Genomic DNA, 21,475 nt, shown 5'->3' with positions numbered 1-21,475 from the left:
AAATTATAATCCTTGTACATTTGATAACTATTTGTCATGTTGACATATTTGTAGATGTTACTGTGATGAACATTTTTGCTGTTTACAGTTTATCTGTATCTATTATAATAATCAAGAAACTAAACACTGCAAAGTCTCATAAACATTACCAATTCTGGGGCAGCAGCATAACAACGGGTTGTCTAATGCGTCTGAAAAGAGGGATGAAAGATACCAGAGGGACAGTCGAACTCATAAATCGACAATAGGCAACGCAACGGGTAAAAATGACAAGGACAAACAAACAAACAATAGTACACATAGAACACAAATCCGGTAAATAGTCTAATTCGGTAGGTCACATTTTTGAAAGGGAAGGGGACTGTAGTTACGACGTAAGGAACATATCCGATATCATTTGTGAACCGTTATTCCATAACGGTCAACCAACTCGTGATGGCGTCCGTAAAATTTACGAAGAGATGATTTCAACTTCACCATTTGTAACTCTTGATTTAATAGCTTTCTTGTGAGCAACAACCCTCTATCAAGAATTTCATCATAGGAAATGCAAGCACGGGAATATCGTATCAATTAAAGATATATACACCGTATGCAGGTGCTGCTGGAATGTTGCTACACAGAAATGGAAAGTTCACAATTGGAAAGCTGAAATCATTTCTTTTGTCGTAAAGTTTTGTTTTCAATCGACCCTCATTGTCAATTTCTAGATGTTAGTCACGATATGAGACCAAATTAACTGTTTCTGTTGATTCATGATCGCTAGTTCAATGGGATAAATGCATTCGACATAGTCACCAAATTATGGATTATTTAGTGAAAGAACATCATTTATATAGCGGAAAGTAGAGTTAAAGGATATTACTAACTTCTTATCTTTCTTCCTAAGAAGATCCTGTATGAAGTCAGCCTCATAATATTAAGGAAACAAAACGGCAAAAAGAGGGGCACAATTAAAATATCAGAGCAGATGACCTGATGAACATTTTCAACATATCACAAAATATGTTAATTATTTTTTTTAAAACAAGGAAACTAAGCTTACATTTTTTTTTTATTAAATTTGTCTCATTCTATTTTGTTTTGATTCAATTAAAGTATATTCATGATATGAAACAAAATGGTAAACTAAAAACCAACAAACAACATTTACAAAACTTTTGTGATAGATATAAATATGAATAATAAGTCATTGGGATGTTGATAAAATGCACAAACCACGTAAATTTCCCAGTCTTGTTATTGTCTGAGTGTCAACTTAAGATAATACCTCCTATACACTATTTCTAAAGCTTAAATAATTTTATAGTTCTAATGTTATGTAATTTAATAGTAACAATGTGGTAATAGTTTTTGTTATCGTTTGCATCAATTGACAAAAGATACTCGAACGATGACGATGCAACATATATATATTAATGGAATTTATATGGTAAAATTGGGGAAGTACAAATAATGTTTACTTAAATAAAATGTCAAGATATTACATAACTAATTGAGAACAAACACTGTTATTGATATATTGTACATGTATACTTCTATTTTATAATTCTAACATGACGTCCTTCAAACGCTTTGAGTACACACCCGTGGTAAAATATGAATATATTGCATTGGCTGTTCCGATCGTACTCCCACGTCATATGTTTTTTTATGAATGAAGTACCCGACGTCATAGAATGATGACGTTATAATTTAAGCATTTTACGGGAAAATACACGCTTTTGATACCGAAAAACATCACAACAAGGAAACGTTAACAAACGATGCTAGAATGTGGTATAAACCCATTTTTTTTATATGCATAGAACAAATATATAAGTTATCATTAAAATTCATCCAAATGTATATAAATAAGTTATGTGAATAGTTTGAGCATGTCACTTATTCTGTTTGCTCTGTTCTTTTACGCCAATCTAAAAGTGCGTTAATTTATGGGAACGGCAAAAAATGGCCTCCACCTAGAGCGCTTCGATTAAAAAAAAATTGCCGTATTTGTCCTATTAGAATCGAAATAATTCATGGGGGCTTGAATATATCTAGATTTTACCACGGGTTGTCCCTTTATGCCGATATTTTACCCCTCGCTATCGCTCAGGGTAAAATATTTGTCATAAAGGGCCAACCCGTGGTAAAATAACGATATATTCAAGCCCCCATGAATTATTTCTTAAATATACTTTGATGTTCTATAAATTTGTAAAAAAAAAATCAAATTAAGTGGTCGATTACGTATTCACTGTATGACATTTCGGGTGGAAAATAATTGCTGCATATCACTTAACTTAACACCAAAAAAATATTAACAACATAATAAGACTCATATCAAATGTTGTAATCTATAATATTAATTACTTGTAGGCACACACGACCCATTATCAGTTACGCATAAAGGGAAAATCTGCAATGCATACCCGATTATGTTTAAATTATCACCAAATACATAACAACGTGGTATAGGATCATTGTTTTTATTTTAATTTAAAATACAGTACATCTGCGTATGTGTTGTTTTGTAGTATCTACCCTATTGTAAATTAATTGTGTAGCAGTTACGTATATGTACGGCGTGATGTTTTATTCTCTAAAACACCAATGGAGTTTTCATGTAACGCAGAATTGTCATTAAAAATAACAAAATGATAATGTCCTGATACAGTTTTGCACCAATTAACTGTCTATTCTACTTACTAGTACACTTGGTAAATCAAAAATCTGATGATAACTTGTTCATAATTATATAAGGCCTTTGAAAATAGTGGAATTTAGTAAATTAAAAAATCTTTGGAAGGTCTTGATAAAATGCATGCTTCTGTTGGTTATCTGATAAATAGGCATTCAAAAAGTAAGAATGCGAATACCGTATAGCGGGTTATTTTCGCGGGTGTAAAATTTCGCGATTTTCATTGAATAAGGTATACGAAATATTTTTGCGGTTATTATTTTGGCGGTTTCGAAACTTTTATCAATACCTTTGCATGTACACTTTTAAATTGGCGGAATTTATTTTGGCGATTTTGTTCTATCCCCGAAAATAAGCGAAAATTTACACCCCGCGAAAATAACCCGCTATACGTTGTATATGTTTAATTTATTCGTTTTGGAACATATTTTCGTTTACTGTATCGTAAAGTTATCGGAATTCCAATTGGGACTTATTGTGCACTATTTTTGGGGGACCGGTTTCTGTATACTATCAGTTACAATTTATAACTAAAATCAGCAAAGACCCATCGAAACAACATCTGATACAAAAATTTAATAACACTTTTATATATTTGGATGATATATTGGCTCTCAATAATGACGACTCCAGTATGTGAAATTAGTTATCCTGTTGAATTGACTTTTAATAAACGTAATACTAACACTGAACTCTGCCATTTCCTTGATTTTGAAATCTATATATTCAACGGGACGTCCAATACCAAAATCTATGATGAAAGAGAGGATATTTCATTTCCTATCGTTATTTGTCCATTGAAGATGGTGACGCCCTTGTCAACAATTCTTGGAATTTATATATCTCAGCTTGTTCTATTCGCTCGTGTATTTTACAACTCTATTGATTTTAACGAAAGAAATCTTTACATTACACCTGGGTTTGCAATATCAGAAACTAGTAAAAACATTAACTAAATTTTACAATTAGTATCAGAAATGTTCCTTGTGTCGTAACTACAATACCCTTGCCTTTCCACGAATGTGATCTACCGAATTTGACTATTTACTAGATTTGTAATAACATAGGCAACACGACGGATTCCACATGTGGAGCAGGATTTGTTTTCCTTTCCAGAGCATCCGAGATCACCCCCAGTTTTTGATGGGGTTCTTGTTGCTTAGTCTTTAGTTTGCTTTGTTGTGTCTTCTGTACTAGTATTTGTCTAGTTGTCTTGTTATTTTTAGCCATGGCGTTGTCAGTTTATTTTCTTTCCATGAGTTTGACTCTCCTTTTGGTATCATTTGTCCTACTTTTCTCATCGAAAAAAGGACATCATTCGTAAATGAAAATCAACATCAAGACATATTATACGTTTAGTTATTTCATATCCAATCTATTAAGGTAATATTCATTACAAATGACAAAAATGTTGACACTAACCTGAAGAGCTAACCAAACCTTTAAACATACTTTTTAAAAGGGCCTAGTTACGATATTGTTGTCAGTTCATTTAGGATAGCATATGTTGGTATAAATATTGATTCACACATAGGGTCGTTGCATCTGCTATAAACACGGTTATTCTTATACCAGTTGTTGCTATGATACGATGATAAGTAACTAAAGAAACTAAGGAAAATGACAATGACACAAAAATTAACCATGAACTACTAGTCGTTATTTACATGCCAGCTCCAGACCTTACATAATTGATTGAAAGACAATGTCTTCATTATGTGAAAATGACACACTAACACTCCCGTTAGGGGTTTAGTACATATCATCATAACATTTATCAGAAGAACATAACTGGGTCATGTCAACAAATAGCAATACATATTCCTATCAAAGTATGTATTGCATTTATTTCGTTTTTGTTTATCAAACACTTTGATTTGATGCAAAAGTTTAAAAGGTTTAAAATAAAGGGTTTAAAATTTACTCTTCATGGAAGAAAATTTACAAAATGCTACTCATTCTGTTTTCATCTTCAAACAAGGTGAGTTATCATCTTGCCTAAAAATAATTTAAGGTCAAACGTCCTACAATAACGATTTCAAATTGTTTCGTTAGTTTTAGGTGCATTTTAATGTTCTTCTATAATAAAAGAGATTATTTTTTTATTTCCTATCGTTATTTATTCATTTAAGATTTTGACGCCCCTTGTAACCATCTAATGGAATTTATATATCTTAAATTGTTCTATTCGCTCGTGTGTGTTACAACGTATTTGTCTAAAGGAATTCATTTTGAACCGTCTGACATTTTAACTGAACACAGTAAATTTTGTCCATCGAACTTTTGACGAGAATACCATCCACATTTTTAAAGTCTTTGCTTCTTTCTTACAAATTAAATACTGATCTTTTTTCAATAACATAAACGGTACCAATTTTTAGCACAAGTTGCGCATTTCGACAATCAATGCCTCTTTAGTAATGCCCGAGGCCAAAATTTTAAAAAAAATTTGTCTGAAGGATTTTTTTTGAACCACCTGACATTTTTACTGAAATTAGTACATTTTGTACATCGGATAGCATTTGCATAGAAAGGCGATTTGTTCATCTTGACAACAAATGTCATAACGGTCGAAAGTTCACGCCATAAGCCATTTGAGGGTCTATAAAGTATTATAAAGGAACAAATAAAAAAAAGTTAAACATCTTGAAATGAGCAAAGATAAGAGTTAAAATAATGGAAAATAAAGTTTAGGGGAAAAAAGAAAATGAAGACAAGAGGTAAAAAAATAAAACAATCATGAAGAATTTTACAGTTGGGCAGTTTAGCTGGCTATTGTGATATCCATCGCTTTCTGCATGCCGTGTCTGGAATGTGTTAGTAGTTTTCCATTCGTTTGTTGTGTTTTAGCTTTTGATTTTGCCACTTGATTGGGGACTTTCCGTTTTGACAATTTCCTCGGAGTTCAGTGTTTTTGTGATTTTTCTTTTTTTTTTCTATTTTAGGTATTTGAACGACATGGAATTATATCTGACAGTATAATAAATAAAAATTCCAATTAATGCGACATTAGTTTGCTTTTTTGAATGGTATGCGATCAAATTATCGTGTAAATACTGATGTTACAGTAAAGTATACGTGGAGAGGTAAGTATCATGTTAACTGGCATTGCAAGAAATACAAACTTGTTAACATAATTTATTTGATTTGAATAGTATGAATAAAATAACATTATAACAAAATGAAAAACATAAACATAAAACAAAATCGTTAACATGTCTCAAAAATAAAAACAAACATAAAAATATGCAAAAAATACTATTAAATAAATTAATAAAAATATCATACATGATAAACATTAGTCGCTTATCTCCCCTTTTGACCATCAAGAATACCAATCCTGGCTTTGTTTAGTTTCTCATGTACATTCGCCTTTACGTTTATCATTATCTTTTCATAAACAAAGGAATCTCCTGATTAATATTTGCAACAAACCTCCATCTTTTCTACACTCTCAGTATCAATACCAATTTTGAGATTTGAATCCTCAGACAGGTATGTGTAATCTTTATAGTATTTTTTTTCAAAATGCATTTATAAAATCTGCTTTTTTTGTTTATATGTGTCATAAATTACATCTTCTACTGTTTAATACTATTAGCATGATTAGCTGTTAATAGCATGAATAGCTGTAGTATATTTATTTCTTATTGTATTGATTGGCAATTTTAAACATTAAAAAACAGAATAAAATAAAGTTGGTAACAACAGTAATTTTCACAAACATTTTGTAGTTTTAAATGTATTTATGTGATAAACACAAATCCTTATTTGCCAAGTCACAATCTACCATATGTGGTAACTCCAAAACTTAATGTCCAATGTCACAAATAACTATATTCTCATAATGATCGTTATGTTGAAGTATACTTGTTTACGTTCTAACTGTACAATGTAATTAGAATGAAGTAAAAATGTCATATTACTGATGATATCATTTATCTACATGTTACTTTAAAATGTATATAAAAGTATGGAATATACACCTAATTCATAGTCACTTACTTTATAAGTTGAATTCAATACTCCTAAACACTATTTCATTTGATACCAAAACTACCCGAATTAGTTGGGTTTTTTTGCCTTTAATATACCTGATTTGTTAAATGTACATTTCAAAGGGTTAGTATTCTTGTTGAATAAAAAATATAACTAATTATGTTTTTTCTATATCGTAGTTGTGATAGATAAATTTAATTCAGATTGAAATTTTGATTAAAATTCTATGTTTTGATTGTATTCATGTTTTATTCGTAGACTAGGGATTGTCAATTATTTATAAGTGAAGGCACAGTGATGAATATGTTTTGGAAGGAGTCAACATTATAAAGAATGTGGTCAGTTATGTTAAAAGTAGAGAAGGTTTTACAAACAAATCATCACATAGAAATAACAGTCACGTGAAAAGACACACCCATGAATTATTTACAACACATATCTGTACATTTCACTACAACATCGCAATGAAATTAAAATACGTGGTCTAAGCAGTCTTTCAGACTTGTCTGTAATGCCTTCATTAGACTGGTCCAAGTTGTCACCAAAACAAGTTAAAGTACTAAATCCCACCAGTTTACCTATAAAGTTATAGTATATGCATGCAAAGATAGCTTTCTATCAATACAATTATTGTTTTAATATTTCTAATCTGAGAAATAACTTTGGTTTTATTCAAGTTTCCTTTGTGTAAAATATGTGTTTGACAATCAAATAAAAGATGTACCAGGAAATGTTATATCATTTTTTACCATGGCGTTGTCAGCTCATTTTCAATTTATGAGTGTGACGGTCCCTTTGTTATCCTTCGTCCATCTTTCATAACAAACTTGCAAAATGTGTACATTTACTAATTATTGTCTGCATGAAAGCAAAAATAAAATAACCTTCTTTATTCAAAGCACAATACTAGTAACAATTGTTTTCCGATGACAAACTGACATACACTTTGAATTCTTTTGTAGTCATTGACATATTATATATAGGAGCGGAGAAGGCGTCATGGGTGTTTATATCTTAAGAAAGACACAATCAACCGTTTGCGTTCATCATGTTCATAAAAAATATTTATATACTTTATGCTAAAGTGGCTAAGAATATATTGACTGCAAGAGTAAATGTAACCATAATGTGTTTCTATGCTGCTTAGAAGACAGAACGCAATTGCCCAGTATCCATTTGTTGTTAATGAAAAAATATCATATCATATCGAGAAAGGGAACAAAACCACGTTAGCGCAACAGAAGTAATTTATCTATCTTTGAATCAGATAGCACACACAACATCGCTTCAGCTTATAACATTGCCTTGGCCGGTATAATCGTTATTTTTACTAACATGATTTCTGTTTTTTTAGCTCAAATTCAACACAATACTGAATATAATATAAACATTTATCTTATTTAGGTTCGTTCGTATATAATAGAAATTACTATGATCATGGTAATTACTATACTAAGTATGTGTTTTAATTTGATAAACTACGTTTCACATGTTTCAAAAGTTAATGTATAGAGTTTAATGTATCTATGTCCACAAAATCGATCATTCACAAGATGGGGATATTTGCTTAGTGTTTATACAACATTGATGATATATATGCAAAAACATATCAAGCTACCTGATTAAGATTCTTTTTTTTAATGAGCTTACCAGTCGTTTAAAAGGAGTAATTTGAAAAAACTTGAACTGACATGTTAAATAACATGTCAGCGCTTTCTTCACCTGGATTTTAAATAGGCAATTTATATTTTATGTTCTAATGATACTGACCTTTTCCTATCTTTCCATTTAGGCTAAAACAGTATTCCTAGAATGAATACCAGGAAGAAACAATTCCAAAGATTTTCTGCAAATTCAAATAATTCGGTACATAGCAATATACTAAAAGATTTTGATATTTAACATTTTCAATTAAGCTTATGTATCAATGGATCATTTTGAAATTGTGTTAATAGTTCCCGTTCGGATATATGAAAAGGAGAAGATGGACTTCCTTCTTGAACAAAATACAAAACTTGTAAACGGTTAATTAACCACTGTGGACTGTTTACGACGTGTTGGCTACTTATATTCTGCCAGAACTGACTTATGAATTCATATCAAGATATAGCGAATAAGTGCGGACTTTTGAACATACGTTTTCATCCATTTTAATAATGAATTTTACTTGCATGTTTTGATGACCTTTAACTTAATAAATTTTGATATTTTTTATTATGGATTTGCTTTCGATCAACAGGTATTCCTTAATTATTTGCGGAAAAGTAATAATCTATTTTTTGAGGAATAGTTACTTTTTTTCCGGAAAAGTAGGATATTTATTTGCGTTAACGTAAACTTTTTTTTCCTGAAACGTCATCTTTTTTTTTTGGAAAGTAATGCCAATTTGCAGAAACGTAAAACGCCGTTTTCTTAGTATCAATCAAGGTTTTTTGGTGCGTATTGAAAAATCAACAATAATGGTACAACAATCAATAAGTAACTCACAAAACAAATAGCATGTCATTTAGAGTGTAAGCTATTTCAAACATTGGTTAGAAACACAAAGCTTAATGTTTTTGAAATGGTACTCACTATTTCTTAATCCTACATCATTTCCAGGACCTATAAAAGACAAGGAACAAATGCATTAATAAAATCCTAAACTATTTTTTACATGATTTTTTTTTGTTCTGAAGCCGGTAAGTGCCACTCTTCAAAGAAACTGACTTTGATTGTTGAAGGTCGGACATTTACTTATAGTTGCAGTTACACATCATTAACCGTATCATATGTACACGTTATTACCACGATATAGATATATCGTATTTATTGCATCGTAATCCAAAATAGCCACATCTGTTATTAAGCAGCGATATGCATTGTCGAAATTACGACATTTCATGTCGAGAGAATAATATATTTTGTCTTTTAAACAACATGTTGAGTTATATCACATAGGTTTTTTTATAAGTTAATATAAGCAATAGTGCCATAACAATAAAATTTGATCATTAAAATACCGTATAGCGGGTTATTTTCGCGGGTGTAAAATTTCGCGATTTTCATTGAATAAGGTATACGAAATATTTTTGCGGTTATTATTTTGGCGGTTTCGAAACTGTTATCAATACCTTTGCATGTACACTTTTAAATTGGCGGAATTTATTTTGGCGATTTTGTTCTATCCGCGAAAATAAGCGAAAATTTACACCTCGCGAAAATAACCCGCTATACGGTAATCTTTTTTATTTTCATACATTGAGAATGAGTTTGATAACTGTCAACTGCAATTTCAAAACTTATTAAAGTTTATTGCAACAATTGTCATTGTCGAAATAGTAGTCCCGATCTAAAAATATGGAACATGTTCTTGACATCGGAGAATACGGAAGAGAGAATAACTCATGATAATCGAACACGTGAACTGCTTTTCATGAATACTGTAATGCAGATCGAAATTATAGCTAACGATCCTCATTTTGGTAGCTTATGAAGCAGTTTCACCCTTGTCAAACGCTAGAAAAGGTCCAGCAAATATGCGAAAGATGGATGTAAACAAATCATAAAAAGGAGGAAAACTGATACATTGTAAGTTAGTTCTAATGGATTGATATATAAATGCCCAAAGAGCGATTCACGACCCCTGCAAATAATTTGAAAGCGTAAAATTAGCGGAAGTAATTTCAAAACAATATCCATGGCGAACAACAAAAAACAATGACCCCCCCCTCTTTTTTAGGCTGAAATATACATGTAACCATAGGCATAGGCATATCTAATGATACTTCTATCATTCATGTAATTGATTTGAAAATGTGTGGACCTTAGAGTTCAGGTGTGTATACGTCTTCTGCATTGGGGTCGGATCATTTTGGTTTCTGGGAGAAAAGGTCATGAACAAATTTGAGAACAACACGTTTAATAATTTCTTGCGTCCGAATCGCTTTTATGGGTTTACCTTCATCAGGAATTCTCAAAGTCAAACATTTGAAATCCGAAGATGTATAGGTGTCAGACCACCAATTACTCCCTCCAATTTAGAACGCATGTAAAAGTAGCCCTACTCTGACACAAAATAGTGCTTTGGATGCCCTTGTTTACTTAAACTAACCAACAAATATGTAGAAATGAAACTTTTGATGAAAGAGACATATATCTAGATCATTGTGAGCCAAAATGTACTTGTCTATGAGTTTGCATTAGATATTGAGGATTAATGCGCTCCATAGTATACTAATTCTAGATTTCCAGAAAACCAGTTTTTTTTTTTAGTATCTCTGTTTGAAAGTTAGTTAATTTGTTAGAAGCTTTTATAGGTATGGTGAAAATTGGCATGTAGAATGCTGATACATGTACAATTCAGGATATATCTGGTTTCTATGAAGTTAAACTTAAGGTAAAATATTTAGAAAGCTGTGAAAATTGCAAAATTTGGTTGAACAGATAGGGATTTTTAATTGGTGGTCTGACACCTTTAAGAGAAATGCGGTGAAACCCAAAATTCAGAAAACAATTGATGTTTTGGTCTTAACTGATCATTTGAAATAAAAGTAGCCACATTTTAATTTTTTTTTAAGCAAAAAGTCACATATTGCAAATTTAGAGCATTAAACCTGAATGTGTGCTATTTTTAGCTTTTCCCACCCTGACAATATGCTTTCATATAAAAAATGTTATAAATGCACAGTAAGTTGTTTCTGTGGTGTTAAACATTTAAACAAACTTTTTTAAGGTTGATTACTACCCCAAAAATGTTGTTGTCATGAAAATTTGATGAAATTTTTTGATTTTTATCACTAATATCATTGCGGCATACCATGTATATGGCAGTTAACATAGCCTGCTATAAACACTGCATTAACTCACAAAAATCTCATTTATGATCCCAAATGAAAGTTTTATACATTAAATTTTATTGACTGATAGTAAAATAAACAGTTAAATGACCATGACTGCACTTTTGATCAGTTAATAGTCCCATTACTGACAACAGGTGTAAAAAAGGGGGGTCAATATTCCTTGACTCTTCAATACCTTGGATTTTTTTATTAAACTCATTGTAAAAATTGTGGAAAGTCTTTAAAGCAGTAGAACAAACAAGGATAAATCAACAAAAACTGATCTTGATATTGAAAGTTGATGTTCCTCTAGTCCAAAGTGAGATTTTCAAGTATTCTCTATGAAAGGCTTACATAATTTACAGTCAGTTTAAATTGAGCTGTGAAATTTGTAATATGAGTCGCATTATGCTCAGAAAGGATGTTTTTGTACATGAATAGGCCATCAGTTTTCCTATTTGAATTGTTTTACATTAGTCTTTATAGGGCCTTTTATAGCTGACTATCAAATATGCAAAATTATAGCGGCTTTTGATCTGTAGCTTTTCACTCTGTGTAATTTGGTATATTGTGGAGAGTTGCCTCATTATAAATGAATTATCATACCACATCTTTCTTTCATATTGAAACAAAAATACTGACATATAAAAATCTGTCAAATAGAAAATCAGAATGCGACTTAGAAAAAAAGAAAGCCAATTTGAGTATATACATGTATCATAAAACAGAGAAATTATGTGGCAAACCAGTTAAAAAGGGCATTTGGATGGAGAGTTGTCTCATTTGCACTCATACCACATCTCCTTATAAATCTATTATACAGGATTCATACGAATTTTGAAAATATATACAAACATACATCATGGGAAGTGAAAATTGGTGCTTCCTAGGGTTAAAATACCTACTTTTTTGACAATCAGTGCTTTTGAATGGGGACATATGGTTGAAACCCCCCTTTAAAAATGGATGGATCCGCCTTACAGAAAAAAATTAACAATATCATCTGTAACATTTGATCTGCCTGATGATATTTCATCCGGATATAATTTTGCTTATCATAAATATCTATCCATGCAAGACAAGCCATGTTTGTTAAAGTGTAAAAAATAGAATGAAAAGTATTGAGACTACCTTAGGATTATGGTAATCAATCATTATGGTGGAATCACTAAAATTAAAAACAAACAAAAAGAAGTGAAGTTGCATATGAGATATGAGAATTATAACAAATGACAATTGTAGAAATGGTTTTGTCCAGGCTTTAATAAGGCCTTTAGTTTTTTCTCGTTTGAATTGTTTTACATTGTTATTTCGGGGCCTTTTATTGCTGACTATGCTGTATGGTCTTCACTCATTGTTGAAGGCTTTATGGTGACCTATAGTGGTTAATTTCTGTGTCATTTTAGTCTCTTGTTGAGAGTTGTCTCATTGGCAATCATACCACATCTTTTTTAAACGCCCTTTTACGGGACGTAATATGGTATACCGTTGTCCGTCGTCCACATGTCATACAATAACTCAAAAATGCTTAATCCAGTTTGTATGAAACTGTGGTGGATTGAATATATCAATTAATGTGAGCTCCCTTTCGATTTTTATAAATTTTAGATTTTAGGTTTCCGGGTTTTGGGGTTTTATTCATTAAAAAATTGTGATTTTCCAGTTTTCGTACAATAATTCAAAAATGCTTTGAGCTGTTTTCATGCAACTTTGTAGTATTGTTTATATTTATTAACTTAAGCTCCTTTTCAATATTTATAAATTTAAGAGTTGACGTTTTCGAGTTATGAGATTTTATTTATAAAAAGGGGAATTTCCAGATTTCAGACAATAACTCAAAAGTGCTTTGAGCAGATTTCATGAAACTTTGATGACTAGTTTATATCTATACAAATAACCTCCATTTAGTTGTTTTTTTTATAAATTTCTGATACAACATTGAGGAGTATAGATATGTCCTATTTTCGGTGCAAAATATAGTTAGCATGCATTTTGAGTCCGGGGATACATGGACACGTATGTATGTAACTATATAAACAGATAAATAATCAATGTCTATTATAGTGGTTACAGAAGCCCAGTGTTATATAAAACTTGTGATATAGGCGGACACAGATGGACACAAGGTTACTTCTATATAAAACATAAATTAAAACTACTGACTACAGGCGGACACAAGTGGACACAACGCAATTTCTATATAAAACTTAACAAATCTGCTGGCAACAAGTAGACACAGTGCTATTCCTATATAAAACTCATGGGGGCTACAGGCGGACACAACTGGACACAACGCAATTTCTATATAAAACTTATAAAATCTGCTGGCTACAGGTGTACACAGCTGGACATAGTGCTTTTTTCAATATAAAACTTCTGGAAATGAGGGGATATAGGCGGACACAAGTGGACACAACGCAATTTCTATATAAAACTTATAAAATCTGCTGGCAACAAGTAGACACAGTGCTATTCCTATATAAAACTTCTTGATATTGGGGCTACAGGCGGACACAACTGGACAAAACGCAATTTCTATATAAAACTTATAAAATCTGCTGGCTACAGGTGGACACAGCTGGACACAGTGCTTTTTTCAATATTAAACTTCTAGAAATGAGGGGACACAGGCAGACACAAGTGGATACAACGCAATTTCTATATAAAACTTATAAAATCTGCTGGCTACAGGTGGACACAGCTGGACACAGTGCTTTTTTCAATATAAATATTCTAGAAATGAGGGGACACAGGCAGACACAAGTGGACACAATGCAATTTCTATATAAAACTTATAAAAACTGCTGGCTACAGGTGGACACAGCTGGACATAGTGCTTTTTCAATATAAAACTTCTAGAAAAGAGGGGACACAGGTGGACACAAGTGGACACAACGCAATTTCTATATAAAACTGATAAAATCTGCTGGCTACAGGTGGACACAACTGGACACGGTGCTTTTTCAATATAAAACTTCTAGAAATGAGGGGACACAGGCGGACAAAAGTGGACACAACGCAATTTCTAAATAAAACTTATAAAATCTCCTGGCTACAGGTGGACACAGCTGGACACAGTGCTATTTCAGTATATAACTTCTAGAAATGAGAGGATACAGGCGGACACAAGTAGACACAACGTATTTCTAAATAAAACTTATAAAATCTGTTGGAAACAAGTAGACACAGTGCTATTCCTATATAAAACTTCTTGAGATGGGGGCTACAGGCGGACACAACTGGGCACAACGCAATTTCTATATAAAACTTATAAAATCTCCTGGCTACAGGTGGACACAGCTGGACACAGTGCTTTTTTCAATATAAATATTCTAGAAATGAGGGGACACAGGCAGACACAAGTGGACACAATGCAATTTCTATATAAAACTTATAAAAACTTCAGGCTACAGGTGGACACAGCTGGACATAGTGCTTTTTCAATATAAAACTTCTAGAAATGAGGGGACACAGGCGGACACAAGTGGACACAACGCAATTTCTTTATATAACTGATAAAATCTGCTGGCTACAGGTGGACACAGCTGGACACAGTGCTTTTTCAATATAAAATGTCTAGAAATGAGGGGACATAGGCGGACACAAGTGGACACAACGCAATTTCTTTATAAAACTTATAAAATCTGCTGGCTACAGGTGGACACAGCTGGACACGCTGCTTTTTCAATATAAAACTTCTATAAATGAGGGGACACAGGCGGACACAAGTGGACACAACGCAATTTCTATATAAAACTTATAAAATCTCCTGGATACAGGTGGACACAGCTGGACACAGTGCTATTTCAGTATATAACTTCTAGAAATGAGAGGATGCAGGCGGACACAAGTGGACACAACGTATTTCTATATCAAACTTTATAAAATCTGCTGGCTACAGGTGGACACAGCTGGACACAGTGCTATTTCAATATAAAACTTATATAAATGAGGGGACACAGGCGGACACGAGTGGACACAACGCAATTTCTATATCAAACTTATAAAATCTGCTGGCTACAGGTGGACACTGTGTTATTTCAATATAAAACTTCTAGGAATGAGGGTACACAGGCGAACACAAGTGGACACAGCGCAATTTCTATATAAAACTTATCAAATCTGTTGGAAACAAGTAGACACAGTGCTATTCCTATATAAAACTTCTTGATATGGGGGCTACAGGCGGACACAACTGGGCACAACGCAATTTCTATATATAACTTATAAAATGTGCTGGCTACAGGTGGACACAGCTGGACACAGTGCTTTTTTCAATATAAAACTTCTAGAAATTAGGGGACACAGGCAGACACAAGTGGATACAACGCAATTTCTATATAAAACTTATAAAATGTGCTGGCTACAGGTGGACACAGCTGGACATAGTGCTTTTTTCAATATAAAACTTCTAGAAATGAGGGGACACAGGCGGACACAAGTGGACACAACGCAATTTCTATATAAAACTTATAAAATCTCCTGGCTACAGGTGGACACTGCTGGACACAGTGCTATTTCTGTATATGACTTCTAGAAATGAGGGGATATAGGCGGACACAAGTGGACACAACGTATTTCTATATAAAACTTTATAAAATTTGCTGGCTACTGGTGTACACAGCTGGACACAGTGCTATTTCAATATAAAACTTTTATAAATGAGGGGACACATGCGGACACAACGCAATTTCTATATAAAACTTATAAAATCTGATGGCTACAGGTGGACACAGCTGGACAAGTGCTTTTTCAATATAATACTTCTAGAAATGAGGGGACACAGGCGGACACAAGTGAACACAACGCAATTTCTATATAAAACTTTATAAAATCTGCTGGCTAGAGGTGGACACAGCTGGACACAGTGCTATTTCAATATAAAACTTATAGAAATAATGGGACACAGGCGGACACGAGTGAACACAACGCAATTTCTATATAAAACTTATAAAATCTGATGGCTACAGGTGGACACAGCTGGACACAGTGTTATTTCAATATAAAACTTCTAGAAATGAGGGGACACAGGCGGACACAAGTGGACACAGCGCAATTGCTATATAAAACTTATAAAATCTGATGGCTACAGGTGGACACAGCTGGACACAGTGCTATTTCAATATAAAACTTCTAGAAATGATGGGACACAGGCGGACACGAGTGGACACAACGCAATTTCTATATAAAACTTATAAAATCTGATGGCTACAGGTGGACACAGCTGGACACAGTGCTATTTCAATATAAAACTTCTAGAAATGATGGAACACAGGCGGAAACGAGTGGACACAACGCAATTTCTATATAAAACTTATAAAATCTGATGGCTACAGGTGGACACAGCTGGACACAGTGTTATTTCAATATAAAACTTCTAGAAATGAGGGGACACAGGCGGACACAAGTGGACACAGCGCAATTGCTATATAAAACTTATAAAATATGCTGGCTACAGGTGGACACAGCTGGACACAGTATTATTTCAATAAACAACTTCTAGAAATGAGGGGACACAGGCGGACACAATTGGACACAAAGTATGTTTATATAAAACTTATAAAATCTTAGACATGCCTAAGTCCTAAGACAGCTTCGTGAAATTGGCCACATGAAATAAATTTCCCCATTTTTCAGCTTGTTATGTCAGCCTTCTAAGTGATTGTTTGTCCTCGGTCCTTCTGTCTTGTGGTGGTTCTATGCAGGTTGGTTGTGGGTATATGCCTTCTATCCATGTCAGAATTACCCGTTAATTTGGTGCAGGCATCTGTCTATGGGGCGTTTTCCAGGGCGTAAATTTTGGTCTAATATTTGGTATTTGTGGTACAGTTTTTGACTGTTATGTAGAGTGTTTATCTCCTGCTTTCAAATGAAGGCATTTTTTGTGCAGTCTCCAGGGTCTAGGCAATGGTGAACTATAATTGGTAATTTGGACCAATCTTGAAGAAGTCAAGACATTGTATACTAGTATCATGGATTTTACTTAGTGTATATAATTAGCCCAATTTTAAATGTTTCTTTATTTTTATACATCAAATTTCCTGTTATATATGAACATTAGATTGTTGGAAAACATATATTTTGCTCTATTGAATTTTTGTGTTGCATATGTATAAGGGAAATTTGAAATACTTAGATTTTTCTAATTGCATAAAACTAAAATTGCAACTTTTATTTAATGAAACAAACAATATTTCAAGAGAAGCCACTTTCCTACTGTCAACTGTTTTTATTGTAGATTTTTTTTGATTTTACAACTGTTGAAATCATAAAAATTGTCACTTTTATTAAAGGAATATAAAAATAAAAATTCAACACTTCCCTCATTACATGTTATTTACATTGTTATAAAAACACTGAGGTTTAATTTGTTTATTTAACATTTTTATCTAAATTCACATTTTGCCTTTATATCTTTTTTTTACCTTTTCTACCTGGAATTCACAACTAAGGCGAAATGGGAACACACCGATCAGACGACCTAATCAACACGGTTATCGGTATTGAATTTGATCACCGATCAGACGACCTAATCAACACGGTTATCGGTATTGAATTTGATCATCAGTCGTGCATGACTAATCCCAAATAACCGGCGGTGACGGCTCGTGCCGATAAAATTGGTTTTTAAAAAAAGAACTATATATATAAGCATTCCTTAACGCTCACTCTGTCCTGAGTTGACTTTCTTATGTCATGACGTACCGCAAAATTGTTGCTTTATTTTGTTGATTTAGAAAAATGAACACAAAAATCCATATCGAAATTGGTGATGGGGAAATTTTCACAGAGAAAATAGTGTTTGTACTTTGTGTAAATTCTGTAATATTGGCGACAAGTTCCATTTTAGAATATTCGGCAATAGACAAAAGTAGACGAATGCTACTAAAGCACCATTTTGTAAACAGACCACATAATTGAAAAATATCAGTATCTAATGAATAGATAAGATAAGATAATGGTTATTTCATTGAAGTGTCACATTGATATTATAAATAAAAATAAAAGTTCAATACACACAACAGTTAAAACAAAGAAATATACCCAGCCTACATAGACTTACGAGACACTGAGTTTACAATAACACGCCTTGAAATATATGTAATTTATAAATTATTTACAAGCACATATATATCAATTAAATAAGAATAATATCCACATTAATTTTTGTTGACTGGTATTTGGAGTTGGATATCACGTCGACGGAAAGGCTGAAATGCGGAGGTGAACAAGACGGTCAACTTGTTGGAAATTAGGAACATTGTTTGTGATGTGACAATAAGTACAAAATAAGCCATGAAAAAAGTCATTGAACAAATTAACATCATAAATACAAAGAATGGCAGAGCGAACTCTTTAACGATCGCGGAAAAGACAATGGAAACTTATAACATACAGGCAATACAAACGCAACTGTTCCGTTGAACCGTTTATTTCAAAAATTATTCCACGGTCGAACCGGCGTGGTATAGTCCTTTTTCTTGCAGGCTTGCTCCCGTTAGCTATCGAGACTTGATGATACACCAGGCCTGTTGAAGATCGTTTATGTACTCATTGCTCTGACATTTTTTTATTGGACAGTTGTCCATATGATAGATGAGCTTAAAACGTGTGTATGTATTTGCAAGTTCATAAGAGCAATAAATCTAATCTATGTATTAATTCTGTCAAAGTCATCAATCAGTTAAAGTGATTTTAAAAAAAAGTTCGTATCGGATGTCTGTATATACAACTATTTAAGTTAAGATTTTCCATAGTAAACACTTGGGTTAAGAAAACTCCGCCCTTTTTATCGCAGTGGTATGCATAAAAGTCCTTTTTATCTCAGTGGTATGCAGAAAAGCCCCCCCCCCCCCCTTTTTTTTTTTTTATCTCAGTGGTATGCTTAAAAAGTTCAAAACTAACTAAAGTATTTCCGTAGAAAAATCTAAAGTCTAAAACGTTTCAGATCTAAAACATCATAACTTGCTTTTGCAAGAATAGATTGTCCTTGTTTGATATGCCCCCGCATAAATGTCGTGGGGCATATTAATTAACCCCGTTCAGTCCGTCCGTCTGTATGTCGTCTGTATGTCGTTAATCTGCGCAAATATACATTGGTTGTCAAGCTATCTTCTACTACAGTTTTGATGATGTCCATACACATGCATAATGAAGGTTTGCTTGGTCACAGGATTATGATTTTTTTCAAATCTTCTGAAAAAACAGGTACTTGGACTTAGTAATTCTTTTTTGAATATTGAAAACGAAAAAGAATCTAGAAAGTTGAAAATCGGATGTTTAAAACGAATGTTGAATGTTGAAAACGAATGTTGAATGTTGAAAACGAATGTTGAATGTTGAAAACGAATGTTGAATGTTGAAAACGAATGTTGAAAGTTGAAAGTTGAAAATCGAATGTTGAAAACGAATGTTGAATGTTGAAAACGAATGTTGAATGTTGAAAACGAATGTTGAAAGTTGAAAGTTGAAAATCGAATGTTGAAAACGAATGTTGAAAGTTGAAAATCGAATGTTTGAAACGAATGTTGAATGTTGAAAACGAATGTTGAATGTTGAAAACGAATGTTGAAAGTTGAAAGTTGAAAATTGAATGTTGAAAACGAATGTTGAATGTTGAAAACGAATATTGAAAGTTGAAAATCGAATGTTTGAAACGTTGAATGTTGAAATCGAATGTTGAATGTTAAAAACGAATGTTGAATGTTGAAAACGAATGTTGAAAGTTGAAAAACGAATGTTGAAAACGAATCTTGAATGTTGAAAAACGAATGTTGAAAGTTGAAAACGAATGTTGAATGTTGAAAACGAATGTTGAAAGTTGAAAATCGAATGTTGAAAACGAATGTTGTATGTTGAAAACGAATTGTGAAAGTTGAAAATCAAATTTGAAAACGAATGTTCAATGTTGAAAACGAATGTTGAATGTTGAAAACGAATGTTGAAAGTTGAAAAACGAATGTTGAAAACGAATGTTGAATGTTGAAAACGAATGTTGAATGTTGCAAACGAATGTTGAATGTTGAAAACGAATGTTGAAAGTTGAAAATCGAATGTTGAAAACGAAAGTTGTATGTTGAAAACGAATAATGAGAGTTGAAAATCGAATTTGAAATCGAATGTTGAAAGTTGAAAATCAAATGTTGAATTTTGAAAAGGAATGTTAAAAACGAATGTTGAATGTTGAAAACGAATGTTGAATGTTAAAAACGAATGTTGAAAGTTGAAAATCGAATATTTGAAACGAATGTTGAATGTTAGAAACGAATGTTGAAAGGTGAAAGTTTAAAATCGGATGTTGAAAACGAATGTTGAATGTTGAAAACGAATGTTGAATGTTGAAAACGAATGTTGAAAACGAATGTTGAAAACGAATGTTGAAAACGAATGTTGAAAACGAATGTTGAATGTTGAAAAAGAATGTTGAATGTTGAAAACGAATGTTGAATGTTGAAAATCGAATGTTTAATGTTGAAAACGAAAGTTGGAAAATGAAAAAGAATGTTGACAGTTGAAAAATTGAAACGAATGTTGAAAGTTAAAAAGGAATGTTGAATGTTGGAAACGAATGTTGAATGTTGAAAACGAATGTTGAAAGTTGAAAATTGAATGTTGAAAACGATTGTTGAATGTTGAAAACGAATGTTGAATCTTGAAAACGAATGTTGAAAGTTGAAAATCGAATGTTGAAAACGAATGTTGAAAACGAATGTTGAAAACGAATGTTGAAAGTTGAAAATCTAATGTTGAAAACGAATGTTGAATGTTAAAAACGAATGTTGAAAGTTGAAAATCGAATGTTGAAAGTTGAAAATCGAATGTTGAAAACGAATGTTGAATGTTGAAAACGAATGCTGAATGTTGAAAACGAAAATTGAATGTTGAAAACGAATGTTGCATGTTGAAAACGAATATGAAAGTGAAAATCGAATGTTGAAAACGAATGTTGAATGTTGAAAACGAATGTTGAAAG

At 32.5% G+C, this 21,475-nt stretch overlaps 1 protein-coding gene across 2 annotated transcripts in view; it reads right to left on the bottom strand.

Moving 5' to 3' along the window:
* Nucleotides 1-5,942: 5,942 nt before the first annotated feature.
* LOC134720861 (uncharacterized) overlaps nt 5,943-21,475 on the bottom strand; it is a 103,560-nt gene continuing 88,027 nt past the window's right edge. The window contains exons 6-8 of one of the 2 annotated variants that reach the window (XM_063583420.1): nt 9,257-9,286; nt 8,453-8,528; nt 7,144-7,260 (exon numbers count right to left, since the gene is read on the bottom strand). In XM_063583420.1, coding sequence (XP_063439490.1) covers nt 8,476-8,528; nt 9,257-9,286 — 83 coding nt within the window. In that variant the 3' untranslated portion in view covers nt 7,144-7,260; nt 8,453-8,475. Of the gene's footprint in view, nt 7,261-8,452; nt 8,529-9,256; nt 9,287-21,475 lie in introns of both variants that reach the window. The other variant, XM_063583418.1, reaches the window with a different exon arrangement.

The sequence above is a fragment of the Mytilus trossulus genome, chromosome 6 (genome assembly GCF_036588685.1).
Source record: "Mytilus trossulus isolate FHL-02 chromosome 6, PNRI_Mtr1.1.1.hap1, whole genome shotgun sequence".
Classification (NCBI taxonomy): domain Eukaryota; kingdom Metazoa; phylum Mollusca; class Bivalvia; order Mytilida; family Mytilidae; genus Mytilus; species Mytilus trossulus.
The sequence above is the reverse complement of the archived record's forward strand: the minus strand, read 5'-3'. Positions and strand labels throughout refer to the sequence as shown.